At 49.8% G+C, this 13,409-nt stretch overlaps 2 protein-coding genes across 2 annotated transcripts; both read right to left on the bottom strand.

The window, feature by feature from the left end:
• Positions 1–1,062: 1,062 nt before the first annotated feature.
• Positions 1,063–6,702, bottom strand: LOC120414387 (augmin complex subunit dgt6). Its single transcript, XM_039575561.2, has 2 exons — positions 4,520–6,702; positions 1,063–1,363 (listed from the first exon to the last, which is right to left on the bottom strand). The coding sequence occupies exons 1-2, from the start codon at positions 6,560–6,562 to the stop codon at positions 1,145–1,147; spliced, it is 2,262 nt and encodes a 753-aa protein (XP_039431495.1). The 5' UTR covers positions 6,563–6,702; the 3' UTR covers positions 1,063–1,144.
• Positions 6,703–11,912: 5,210 nt separating this feature from the next.
• LOC120414394 (ERI1 exoribonuclease 2) lies at positions 11,913–12,892 on the bottom strand. Its single transcript, XM_039575572.2, has 3 exons — positions 12,789–12,892; positions 12,183–12,729; positions 11,913–12,122 (listed from the first exon to the last, which is right to left on the bottom strand). The coding sequence occupies exons 1-3, from the start codon at positions 12,821–12,823 to the stop codon at positions 11,931–11,933; spliced, it is 774 nt and encodes a 257-aa protein (XP_039431506.1). The 5' UTR covers positions 12,824–12,892; the 3' UTR covers positions 11,913–11,930.
• Between the last annotated feature and the right edge of the window lie 517 nt (positions 12,893–13,409).

Here is a 13,409-nt window from a genome sequence, read left to right as displayed (position 1 = left end):
TAGTCTTCACATTTAAATGAAAAAAGTGTTTTAAAATGCATTTTACACTAGTTCAGTTGTTTTGCAATCATTAGTTTTCAAAAAATCTAAGATCTGACAAAAACAAAAATTGTATCGAAAAAAAAGGTTTTGCATCGAAAATTTTAAAAAAATCTTAAGATTTTTTAATAAACCCAAACATGCTAAAATGATTTTAAACGCTGAAGAATGTATTTTAATTTGATTTCAGCTGGTTGCACTTGAATTTTCATTGAAATTTTGAAGTTTATTGTAAAAATATTTTTTTTGCCCCCTGATTTTTCGGGCCAATTTTGAAGGGGGGGGGGGTGACAAAAACTTTTAAAAATATTTGTACCAGCCTTATTCTAATATTTTTAATATTTTAAAAACCTTTTGATTTTTTGTAATTTTTTAATTCTTTTTAATTTTTTTTTTATTTTTTTCAATTTCCCTAATTTTTTTTCAATTTTATATTTGAATTTTAGTATTTTTTTTTTTATTTTTTTTTTTTGTTGAATTTTTTAATTTTTGTTTAATTTTTTTTTCATTTTATTTTAATTTTGTCATTTTTTTTTATTTTTTTATACATAAAAACAACAATTTAAATTTTTTTTCCGTGCATGATTCGTGTGAATTTTTTTAAATGTTTTATTATTTTTATTTTTAAATTTTTTTCAATGTTTTAATTTTATAAAATTATTTTATTTTTTAAATTTTTAATTTTTTTTTGATATTTTTATTTTTTTAGAATTTTGTACTTTTTTTTATATTTTTATTTTTTTTTTATTTATATTTTTTTATTTTGTCATTTTTTTAATTTTTTTATTCATAAAAAAAACAATTTCATTTTTTTTTCGGGCACGATTCAGTTTTCCGTGCATCATTCCATTTGCCACAGTAGCAAACCAGCAGAAAATCGGGTAGCAAAGTGAAATCCCGAAGAACTGAGAGTAAATTTGCTACCGCGACAGGTACCGCGGTGGGGTTGACGTCGGGTGCAAATTTGATTTGCTTCGATATTTGCTACCCGCGCTGGAGATGCACTAACCCAAACAACTGAAGAAATGTATAAATCTGTTTATATTTTTCGCTAATAACAGGCGCGAGTAAAAATGGGGATAAAAACCGTGCAAACAAACTCTTTCTAGTCGAAATCCGTCAGGATGCCATCGCTAACGTTGAACAGATCTTCGTCGTTGGTGCCCGTCGAGGAGGGGGTTGGCGGGGGAGGCGGCTGTTCGTCCGTGTCCAGGGATGAGGCAGTTTCGGCAACGGGCAAGCAAAAGTCCTCCGTGAGCGATAGCTTGCCGATGGCCACTCCGATTAGCGTGCTGGAGAGGTCTTCGCCGGATTTGTTGGTTTCCTGGGGAGATGGAAGGGATAGTTATTCGGATGTGTACCAAGTGAGTCAAATTTGCGATATTTCAGTGATTGGGAACTTGGGACGTGGAACTGCAAGTCTTTCAATTTTGGTGAAAAACCCCGTTACTGTGTCTAGAGAAAACCGGAGCTGGGTCTCGGTAGCTTCAAGGTGGCAGCTCCACCCCGAGACTAGATATTCGGAGCCTCAATCCAGCTGCATACCGAAAATCACACCATTACGAACAATCAAGAAGGAATAAGCATCCGGAACAAACGGCATAGACCTAGGCACAAAAAGGACACCGATTGGAAACTCGGAACATGGAACTGCAGATCGCTACGTTTCGATGGGTATGAGTACGCTCTGTTGAACGAGCTCAAACCCCGCAACTTCGATGTTGTAGCACTGCAGGAGATGTGCTGGAAGAGAGATGTGGGAGGATGATGCTTTGGAACTCACCATGTACCAGAGCGGCGGAGCCGATCAACGACCGGATGTGTAGGTTGAGGATTAAAGGCCGTTTCTTCAACTATCACATCTTCAACGTACATTGCCCACACGAGGAATCATCCGATGCCGAGAAGGAAGCGTTCTACGCGAAGCTGGAGCAGAAGTTCGACAGCTGCCCGCAGAGGGACGTCAAGATTGTCAAGATTGAGATGTGAACGCCCCCATAGGAAGGGAGGAAATGTACAAGCCGGTGATCCAACGGCCAGCGGTGCATCAACTTCGCAGCCTCCCGCGGTATGGTGGTACGCAGCACATTGTTCCCCCGGAAAGACATCCACAAAGTCACCTGGACATCGCCTAACCAACGAACACAAACACAAATCGACCACGTCCTCATCGACGGCCGATTCTTCTCGGACACACGGAACATCCGCACGGAACCGGCTCCCACCGCCGTTCAACACCGAGCGGCTGCAGGGCACGGCTGCGGCTCAGCACTACGTGCAACAGCTGGAAGCGAGCCTGCCAACGGAGGAGGAACTCGGCGCTGCCTCGCTCAACGATGGATGAAACAGAATATGCTCGGCCATCGGCAGTGCCGCTGAAGCCGCGCCAGGTAGTACGGTCCGAGTTGGAAAGCAGCGCTGGTTCGACGAGGAGTGCCAGCGGCTACTCGAAGAAAGCAGCTTATGCGGTGAAGCTGATAGCCGCAACTGATGAAAACGTGGGCGCTTTATTAACAAGCGCTGAAATAGCAGAGAACAGTTTTCAAGCTAAGGAAGACCGCGATCGCGCCGAAAAGGAGCAGCTGTTCCGGCAGAACGAGAGGCGAAAGTTCTACGAGAAGGTTAAACGGTGCCGCAAAGGCTATGCGCCGCAAGCCAACACTTGTCGGGACGCCGAGGGAAACCTTCTTATGGACAAAGGCGAGATGTTGAACAGGTGGCAGCAGTTCTTCAACGAGCACCTCAACGGCGATGTAGCGCATGGAGACGGCTTTGAAGCCCAACTTGGACCGCCCGCTGCTGACCAACAGTTCCCGGCACCTGATCTGGAGACGGTGAAGAAGGAGATCAGGCAGCTAAAGAACAACAGAGCCGCCGGTAAAGATCGGTTACTCGGTGAGCTCTTCAAATAGCTTTTTTTCAAATAGTTTTCATGAAACATAAGGTCCTTATCGTTTAAGCATTTAAGTCAATGTATACAAAAAAGGTTGTACCTTCGTTATATTTTTGAAAAATAAAATACAAATACAGCATATACAGGAGAGCAGTTGGCGAGGGCGATCCACTTAGTGATTTCTAAAATCTGGGGGAGGCGAAACTACCAGAAAAATGGATGGATGGTGTCGTGTGTCCCATCTACAAAAAGGGCGATAAGCTGGACTGCGGTAACTACCGCGTCATCACGCTTATCACCGCGGCCTACAAAAACCTCTCCCAGATCTTATGCCTTCTGCAGACACCGTACGCACGGAGGTTCGTAGACCCCCATCAGGCGGGCTTCACTGGCGCGCGCTCAACCACGGACCAAATATTTGGTCTCCTACAGATCCTCGAGAAATGTCGTGAGTATAACATATCCACACATCTTCATCGATTTCAAGGCAGCGTACGATACAGTCGACCGCGAGCATCTATGGCAGATTATGCACGAGAACGGATTCCCGGATAAACTGACTCGGCTGATCAAGGCTACCTTGGATGGTGTGATGTGTCACGTGTAGCTTGCTTTTTCTGATGACATTGACATTGTGACAAGAATCTTGGAGACGGTGATAGGTATCTACACCCGACTGAAGGTACAAGCAAGGCTTGTAGGACTTGGCATGAATACGACGAAGACAAAGTACATGAGAGGAAGCGGGTCCAAGGACGTCGGCCCCGCAAGTCTCACCCCTCTAACTGTGAATGGTGATGAGTTGGAGGAAGTGCGCGAGTTCGTGTACTTGAGATCGCTGGTAACCGCCGACAACGACACCAGCAAAGAGATCCGGACTCGTATTTTTGTTAGGAATCGTGGGTTCTTCGGATTACGGAAGACCTTCACATCGGATCGAGTGCAACGCCGCACGAAGCTGACGATGTACAAAACACTGATTAGACCGGTAGTCATCTATGGCCACGAAAACAGGACGATGCGGCAAGAGGTGTCTGACGGAGTGTGGCGACGATGCATGAACCACGAACTGCACTTGTTTCTTGAAGAACCGATCATCGCCACCCAGGCGAGGATCGGGAGGGTCAGGTGGGCCGGCCATGTCGCCCGAATTGACGGGAGTCAGACTGCTATTTGACCGCGCTGAACCAGCTGGCGGAACAGGCAGAAGAGCAGGGAAACCGCGCACGTTGGGAAGATCAAGTGAATGGTGATATCCGGAAGATCTGTAACCTGGGAAATTGGAGAGTAGCAGCACAATACCGAGAAAGATGGCGTCTTCTTAGTAAGAAGTAAGTAAGTAAGTTTTTACTTATGTCGATTACATTGCTATAATTTCGGAAGACCTAGAATCGGCGAAAGGGGTTTGCACCGACGTGAGAACGCAAGCAAGATGGGTTGGACTGACCATGAATACGTCCAAGGACCAGACACTGTTTAGACCGTTTGTCCTCCACGGCCGTAAAACCTGAAAGCAGCGGCTAGAGGAAGAACTTGAAGGTTCAACAATCTACGATTCTGATACTATCAAAAAATCGTTCAACCTACCTCCACATTGAGCGTCCTCTCGTTCGCATCGTCCACAACATCATCGTCAAACTCCGCCATGTCCGCCTCACCAACCCTCCGCTGCTGCTGCTCCTCCCCACCAATCCCCGAGTCGGCATCACCATTCAGCTCGGTTATCCGTATCCTCGGCACAACGATCCCTCCACCGCCGGAACTCTGCCTCCTAATCCCACTCGCCTTGGCCACCCCCACCAACGGTTCTAACCGCCCGGAGGGCGACGTCTGCAGCTGGTCCAGCTGCAGCAGGGAACTTCTCCGCTTGGTGGGTGGTCCCAGCAGGAACATTGGATCCGGGGTGGGTTTGTCCTCGCTGTAGATGGACTTGAGACGCGGGGACGGTTGGAAAGGTGGCGTGGGTTCTGGTTGTGGTGCCGTGAGTGTTTCGTTGGCGTTAATACTGCGTCGGTTGAGGGGGCAGGGTTGCTTCTCGGGGGTTCCTAGTAGGGTGGAAGAGAACTCTGGTCGTAGGGAGATGTCGGAGAGGGACGAGATGTTCATGGTGCTGTTGACTGGGTGGAGGTTTTGAGAGGTTGATTTGGGTTTGCCTTGGGCGGTGATTTTGTTCAGCATCGAGAGTGGGTTCATTTTTTCCTTGCGGGCTGGTTTGGGGACGGCGAAGACGTTGGGACTTGCTCGGGGTTTGGGTTTGCGGGCGGAGCGTGGAGTTCGCGGGACTGCTTGGCAAATGCTGGACGAGAGGATTCGCATGCGCAGGTTCAGCTGGTGGACCTGGTCGTCGTCGAGGAGGGCTAGCCGGTTTCGTTTGGAGGTTGGTCGAGTGTTGCCTTCGGTTGCTTCTTGGAAGTTGAGGGTGATCGGTGGAGTGTTGAAGATCTTGTTTCGAATTCCGAGATCGTTGTTTAGTTCGTCGAGTTCGTCCTGTTTGTCGAGTTCTTGGAATTTGGCGTCGATGAAGGGCAAACTCCGTCGGAGTGAGGCCAACTCGTGGCAGATTGTGTCCGATTTGACGGCGACCTTCGAGATTTCCTTCAGTTCAAACTTGAGTGATTCGACGCTTCTCACGGAAAACGATGCAAAGTGGTGGGTCACTTCCGGCAGCATGAACGTTAAAATTTCAAACATTTTGACCGCGTCAATCTTGCCATTCTCGTCAAACACCTCCCGAAAGTGGCACGCGTTGTCCGGGTAGAGAACCTCCAGCCGGTACAAAGTCTCCTTCAAATCGTCCTCGTTGATCCCCAGCGTAAGTTCCTTCGGCTCCAATTTCCTCCTGGCCGTAACGATGAGCTTGTTGTACTCCTCCGTAACGACCCGCATCTTCTGCCTCCGTTCCTCATTTTCCTCAAACCGCTTCCGGTTGAACGTCCCCCAAAGTTGCATCAACTTCTCGAAGCTCATCTGCCTCGCCGGCCCTTCACAATTCCGGAACATCTCCTCGAGCAGCTCGTCCACCTCGCCAATCCGGCTCTGAATCGCCGCCAAATCCTTCTGCACAATCTCCCTCATCTTCGCCCCAATTTCGTCCCACTCCCGATGGTACTCCACCAACCCTTCCACATCCCGCCGGCTCACAATCTTCCCCTCGGCCACCGTCGCGCCACCTCCTCCGGCCCGCCTCAGCTCCTCCTTCAGCACGAACTTGATCAGCACCAGCAGAAACTTCATAAACTTGGCCCCGCCCGGCAGGACCACCGTGTGCGCCTTAATCCGCTCCATTCCATCCAACTTGCCGCGCTCCACCAAACTATTGACGTACTCGACCGTTGAGCTGCGGAACGCACTCTCCGCGTTCTTGTCGTAGATCGGCCAGTAGAAGCGCTTCCGGAACTCCTTCACGTCGTACACGTTGAACAGGAAGTGCAGCACATGGATGAACGCCTTCGTGTTGGGCTTCAGGAACATGCCCTTCACGAAGATCGCCCGGAACTGCTCGGACGGGGTGTGCCGCTTGGCCAGCGCGTTCAAGCAGTAGAAAATCGCCCCGTCCAGCTGCTCCTCGCTGGCGCTGATGTTGGCCACATTGGACAGCGTGTTGGATCGCTTCAGCACCGTTTTGTTCATCGCGCACTGCTGGGCATTCGAAATGGTTACAAACAAACGAAATCGAGAAAAAATAATCCGGTGAAACGACAGAAAAAAACGGTTCCTTCCCACACTCGCCGCTTGTTGCACTTTGGTTTTGTTTGACAGAACTGCCTTTTTGAATTTGCGCGACGCATCGATGCAAACTGTCAGGTTGAAAACAAAAGCAAAAACTGACAGCAAACTTTCACGGCCGCGGTGCATCTGACAGCATAGCGGGTAGGGCTGTGCCATGCGCGAGTGCGGTCATAGACAAGTGCACTGTGATTGAATTGTTTTCAAAATTAGGTCAAAATTAAAAATAAATAAACACTTGGTTATTGAAGAGAGTGAAAGAAACACGTCTGTAGGGTTTGGAGTTTATTCGGGTAATGACATTAATTAACTGTGGACTTGCAGTCATTCTTCTTCGTTAGCACCGGCCTACTCGTTTATCTCCAACACTCCTCCTCGAGGTGCTGGTGCTAATCCGCACGCTCCTGCCAGCTTGGACATCCTGACTCCCGATAGTGGCTTCGTCAAGATGTCTGCTACCATCTCTTCAGTTGGGCAGTAGATGTACTTCACCTCGTCCTTCTCCTTCACGTCTCGGATGAAGTGGTACTTCGTCGCGATGTGCTTGGTGCGGTTGCTGAACTTCTCCTTCTCCAACATCTTGAGGCAGCTCTGGTTGTCCTCGTTGACCGTCACAGCGCCGTCCTCGTCCAGATCCTCCAGCAATCGCTTCAGCCACAAAGCTTCTTGTGTCGCTTCAGCCAACGCTATGAATTCTGCTTCCGCCGTTGACAGCGCGACGCACGTCTGCTTGCGACAGCTCCAGCTGATCGTCCCACCGTTGAACAGGAATATTTGTCCGCTGTTTGACTTCCTGTCCGCGGTGCTCTCCGCCCAGTCTGCATCCGAGTATCCGATCAGTCCAGCTCGTTCATCAGTCTTGCTCACCTGCAGACGATAGTGGCTGGTCCCCTTCAGGTACCGGATGATCCGCTTGAGCTCGGTCCAGTCCGTTTGAGTCGGTGCAGCTGTCTTCCTGCTCAGTATCGAAATCGCTGCGGAAATGTCCGGTCTCGTGTTCACCGACAGGTACAGCAGCTGTCCGACCACCTTCTGGTACTCGACGTTGTCCGGCAATGGCTCTCCTTCCGCTTCTTGCTTCAGATACCCAGGGTCCAGGGGCATCTTGGAGACCTTCGCATCGTCCAGACCGTTGCTCACGACGACCTGGTTGATGTACTTCGCTTGGTTGATGAAGAAGTCACCTCGGTCATCGCGCTCGACCTCAATTCCGAGATAGTAGTGGATGTCGCCCAGTTGACTGATCTCGAAATTCTTCTCCAGTGCAGCTACCAGCTCTTGATGGAGTCCGCTCGCATCGCTGGCCACGATCAAATCGTCGACGTACACCAGTACGTAGCAGCACTTGTTCGCCTTCACCTTCTTGTACAGGCAGGGATCTGCCTTGCACCTAGTGAATCCTTGTTTGGCGAGTACGGTGTGCAGCTTGTTGTTCCACGACCTGGCTGCTTGCTTGAGGCCGTAAAGACTTTTCTTGAGTCTGCACACTTTCCGCTCGTCGCCGTCCGCAACAAACGCTGGTGGTTGGCGCATATAGATCTCCTCCTCAAGATCGCCGTTGAGAAACGCGGTCTTGACGTCATACTGCTTCACCACCATGTTCCGCTTCGCAGCTACGGCCAGGAGAGTCCGGAAAGTCGTCTGTCGCACCACGGGCGCAAATACTTCGTCGTAATCGTACCCGTACTTCTGCGTGAAGCCCTGTGCGACCAATCGGGCCTTGTGACGAACCACTGCACCTTCCGAGTCACGCTTCGTTTTGAAGATCCATTTGCAGCCGACGATCTTCCGGTTCGGGGGTGGGTCCACCAGGTCCCACGTGCCGTTCTTCATCAGTGAGTCGTACTCCTCCTGCATCGCAGCCGTCCACTGCGCAGATTGCCCACCGCCGAGCGCCTCGCCCACGGTACATGGATCGTCAGTACAGCTGCTCGCTTTGTTCAGCCGCTTCCTTGGACGTCCAGCTGCAATCAGGCTTTGTCGATCGTCTGCCGGCGCAGGTTCAGAGCCGGGGTTGTCTGAAACATTGGATCGGGGTACACTTTTGTTGCCCAAATCAAAATCTTTCAACTTGCCTGGTAACGCGCGCTCCCGACCACTTCGCCTCAACACCTGTGACACGGGTGGATTTGAAGATGTGCGTGGAGGGAGCGCCGGAGAAAGCGTCATGGTCACGTCTGCTGGATCTTCTTCGACTGTCTCGTAGCTCGATTCTCCAGACGTTTCGTCATCCGAGGTGTCCTCGAACTGGTCCTCTTGCTCCGACGGAATGTCCGGCTCACGACTTGGCCCGGGTTGACACAGCTCCGGCTGCTGCCCGGTTGGCGTCGTCCTAGTACCGTCCGTACCAGGTTGTGCCGGCGATTCCAGCAAATCCAGCTTCACGTACACGGCACCTTGCTCGGTGGCCGCAACTTCCGCGTGACTCGTTTCTCCTTCGCTGATGAACCTCACGTCCCGGCTGACCGTGACCGACCGGGTCGTCTTGTTGAAGATTCGGTAACCTTTGGTGTCCTCCTCGTAACCGACTAGAACGCATTCCTCCGCCTTGGCATCCCACTTACGTCGCTTCTGTTTCGGTACATGAGCCATGACCGATGTTCCAAAGATGCGCAGGTGAGACAAATCCGGCTTCTTGCCAGACCAGACTTCCTCCGGAGTCTTCGCGTGTCCCTTCGTCGGTGATCGGTTCAGCAGGTACACCGCTGTGGATGCTGCCTCTGCCCAGAACCGCTTCGGTAGGTTCGCTTCAAAGAGCATGCACCTGGAGCGCTCGACGATGGATCTGTTGACTCGCTCGGCCATCCCGTTTTGCTCGGGCGTATAGTCAACCGTCGTTTGGTGCCGAATCCCATTCGTCTTCAGATAATCCTGGAACATTCGGTTAATATACTCCTTACCGTTGTCCGTCCGGATTGTCTTCAGCTTTCGTCCAGTTTGCCTCTCGACCAGACAGTGGTATTCCCGGAACACGGCCAGGACTTCTTCTGCTGACTTGGTCTTCAGGAGGTAGAAGTGGATGCGCCGCGACTTGTCATCAATGAAGGTGATGTAATATCGCTTGCCTCCCATCGACGTCTCCTCCATGGGTCCGCAGATGTCGGAATGGACCAATTCCAACAGCTCTTCAGCTCGAGACCCGGCCTTCCCGAACGGTAGTCTCGTCTGCTTCCCGAGGGCACATACCTTGCAATCGCCGATGCCGTCGTCGCTGAACTTGATGCCGGTTACCAAACCATTCTTGAGCTGCTTCAGTCCGTGCACGTTCAGATGACCCATCCGTTTGTGCCACAGCTCCGCTTGTCCAGATTCTCGACACGCCATCGCTCGGGATTGCTTCTCAGCGTCGAATCGGAAGAGATTGTTCACCCTGGTTCCGGTTGCGAACACATCTCCATCCGGGTTCACTACTTGGCAGCCACGCTTGTCGAAGATCACCTTGTTTCCTTTCTCCACAATTTGACTTACGGAAAGCAGGTTCGTGGTTAACTCCGGAATCAGCTGCACGTTGCGGACATCAAGGGCTGGGCTACCAGGGCAACAGCTTGCTTTCAGCTTCGCGTCCCCTGTGGCCACCACCTTCATGGCACCATTGTTGGCTGCCGTCACCGTTCCGCTACCGTCTTGCAGATTCTCCAGCAGACCTCTGTCCTTCGTCAGATGCGAGGTCGCTCCAGAGTCGAAATACCACTCGTCTTCTTCAGCTGCGCCAATCGTGGACAGAACGGTGCTGAGGGCGCTCTGTCCTTTTCCTCCTAGTCGATTCTTGCTCTGGCAGTCCTTGGCGATGTGCCCGAACTTGTGGCAAGACCGACACTTCGGTCCTTTCGACTGACCTGCCGCTTGTTTGGTGGGATACCGCTTGTCCTTCGTTGCTAGGGCTACCGTAACTGGCGGTTCCTCGACCTCTTGCAGCAGTCGAGTCTTGATCACGTCCCCGTTGATCGGCAATCCGGAATTTGAGATCGCCATCACCATCGGCTTGTACTCCGGCGGCAAACCGGCGAGAAGCAGAGCTCCAACCCACTCCTCGTCGACGTTGAAACCGATCCCTCGCAGCTGCATCGACGTCGTAACGATCCGGTTGACGTAGTCGGCCATCGAGCTGCAGTTCACAAGCTTCGTGTTGATTAGCTTGCACAGCAGGCCAATCTTCCGCTCCGGTCCGAGATCTCCGAACGTCTCTTCCAGCTTTATCCACGCCTCGCGCGCCGTTTTTGCCTCCTGGATGTGGACGAAATTCCCCGGATCCACCAACATCGCGATCTTCGCTCGCGTTTTGCGGTCCAGCTTGGCGTTCACCTCAGGCAACGTTCCGTCGGCGTTCGGGGTTGGCTGCACGACTTCCCACAGTTCTTCGTGTTCCAGGTACATCTGGACCGCGAACTTCCAGGTTGACCAGTTTTCGCGTCCAATCAGCCGTTGAATCGGGGGTAACCCGGCTAGACTTGAACTGGAGCCTGGGGGATTCGTCTGCACGCCGTCGCCGCTTCCGGAAGCGTTCGGTAGAACCATCTTGACCAGAAAAAACTTCGAACTTCTTGAGAAATTTGTTTTTCAACTTCTAGAATCTTCCAAACTTCCTACTCTGGGCCCATAACCACTTGGTTATTGAAGAGAGTGAAAGAAACACGTCTGTAGGGTTTGGAGTTTATTCGGGTAATGACATTAATTAACTGTGGACTTGCAGTCCTTCTTCTTCGTTAGCACCGGCCTACTCGTTTATCTCCAACATAAACTCCCAACGGGCACATAATGTTGGCATATCAGAACTCTAGACTTTTTTTTTGAAAAGGTCCTATAGGCTATTGGTTTTCATGTGTTTAAAGGACCTTTAAAAAAAACTCAAGAACTTTGCTATTCGATTACTATCTTTAAAAAGCTTTTTGACATGAAATAGGTGATAAATAGCTTAGTGGGAAGCTTCTGTCAACAATTTTCCAAATAAGTTGCTTCAATAGTGCAAATTTGATGGAGTTAGGATCGAATACTGCCAAACATATGAGATTTTGTTTGACAGGTTAAGCTCTCGCTCCTAACTTCATCCAATTTGCTGATTTTCACTATTTAAACAACTAACTTTGCAGAACTTTCTATAGAAATTTGCTTGCTCATTTCCTATTGAGCTATTTATCACTCGATTTCAGTCGAAAACGCTTTTAATGAGCTGTTATTGAATGTCAAAGTACTGATATGGCAACATTAAAGGCACGCTGGAATTAGATGCTGTTCCCCTAAAGCTTAAAAAAACGAGCAAACAACATTAAATCATTTATTTGTTAATAATTTCAAACGGCCGCAAATCCTTCGTGATCACAAAGTTCGCACCGTCCTTGCACATCCGTGTGATGAGCCGCGCCAGATTCTTGGAATCGTCCAGTCCGGAATGGGGCCGTCCCTCGAACCCCAGCCCACGTTTGTCCAGGGCTTCGCCAAAATTTAGCGGACGATGTTGGTAGAATTTCTGTAAGATCAAAATTACATCAACAATTTGTGTTCAAGTTCAAGTTTCCCCAAACCCTACCATATAAATCGCCCGCACGTCGATCCACTGATCGAAGCAGGCCGGCTTCTCAATCCGTTTGCGCGTGCACTCCTTGCTCAGGCACTTGCCAAAGTCCCAGTCGGACCACGTGGCGAACGCAACACTTCCGCTTTGATTGCCGGGATCCGTTTTCGGCAGCACCAGGCCCCGCTCACCAAGCATCTGCTTGAGCCACTTGCCAAACAGCGGCAGACAGGTTTTCAACGGGACGCCCCCCTCAACCTGGTCCTGCCGGATTCCGGTCAGTTTGGTGCAGAATTCGCTCAGCCGCGGATTCTCCACCGGCATCACAAACTGCTGGAACTGGGCCTCGACCTGGCCGGTGACCAGGTTCAGCAGCACCGCCGGGAATTCGATAATTTCGTGCGTCTTCCACTTCATGTCCTGCTCGGGCCAACACGTGGCCTCAAAGTCCATGACCACGAGGTAGCGGAACGTTTGCGTGCTGTACTTGGACGCGGGCTGTTGGGGCTGCTGCGAGCTGGCCATATCGGTGACGCGGATTGTCTCGACGGCACCGATGGATCTGAAATGAAATTATTGCATTAATAAGCGTTAAATTATTTATGGTTGCAGTATTCAAACTTGGCGAATTCGAACAGCGACTTTTGCGAGCTCATGACTTTTTGACCTGAAAATTTAAATTTTATTTGTAAATAAACTGAACCGTGCGTTACCTTGCGTTACTAATGTCAGACGCCAGTGTAACGCTTTCAATGTGTGAGTTTGAAATATTTCAAAATCCGTTGGGGATAGGGGATTTTGGGCTGTAGGCTGCAGGAAATTATTTTCGACATTATGTTTTGCTCATAGAGTTATTTACGTGCGCATGTATTGCGTGTACGTACACGAAAAAAAGTGAGGTTAAATTTTGTCCGGCCAGCAAAATCAAATAGTGCGCTAGTGTGTGTACGCGAAACGTCATAAAGCTCTATTAGGGCCCTACACCGAAAATCTCGATAACACAGATCTGTGTAAATAAAATACACAGATTTCCGTTCAGCTTCCCTTTCAAACCTGGGTAAAAAATGTAAAAAAGCTAAGATGGCGTCGTTCATGCACAACTCTGGTAAGTTTTGCTTTCTCGTGATTATTGATTGTAATATTATTGAAATACATTGATTTTTTTAGATTTTTAACATGCTGCAGTTGGATTCATGAGTTTGTTTGGTAATGTATTCCATCAACATTACCAGAGTTTTTGCC

Source organism: Culex pipiens, chromosome 3, assembly GCF_016801865.2.
Source record: "Culex pipiens pallens isolate TS chromosome 3, TS_CPP_V2, whole genome shotgun sequence".
NCBI classification, from domain to species: domain Eukaryota; kingdom Metazoa; phylum Arthropoda; class Insecta; order Diptera; family Culicidae; genus Culex; species Culex pipiens.
Note: the sequence above shows the minus strand (reverse complement) of the source record. Positions and strands in the feature narration are given on the sequence as shown.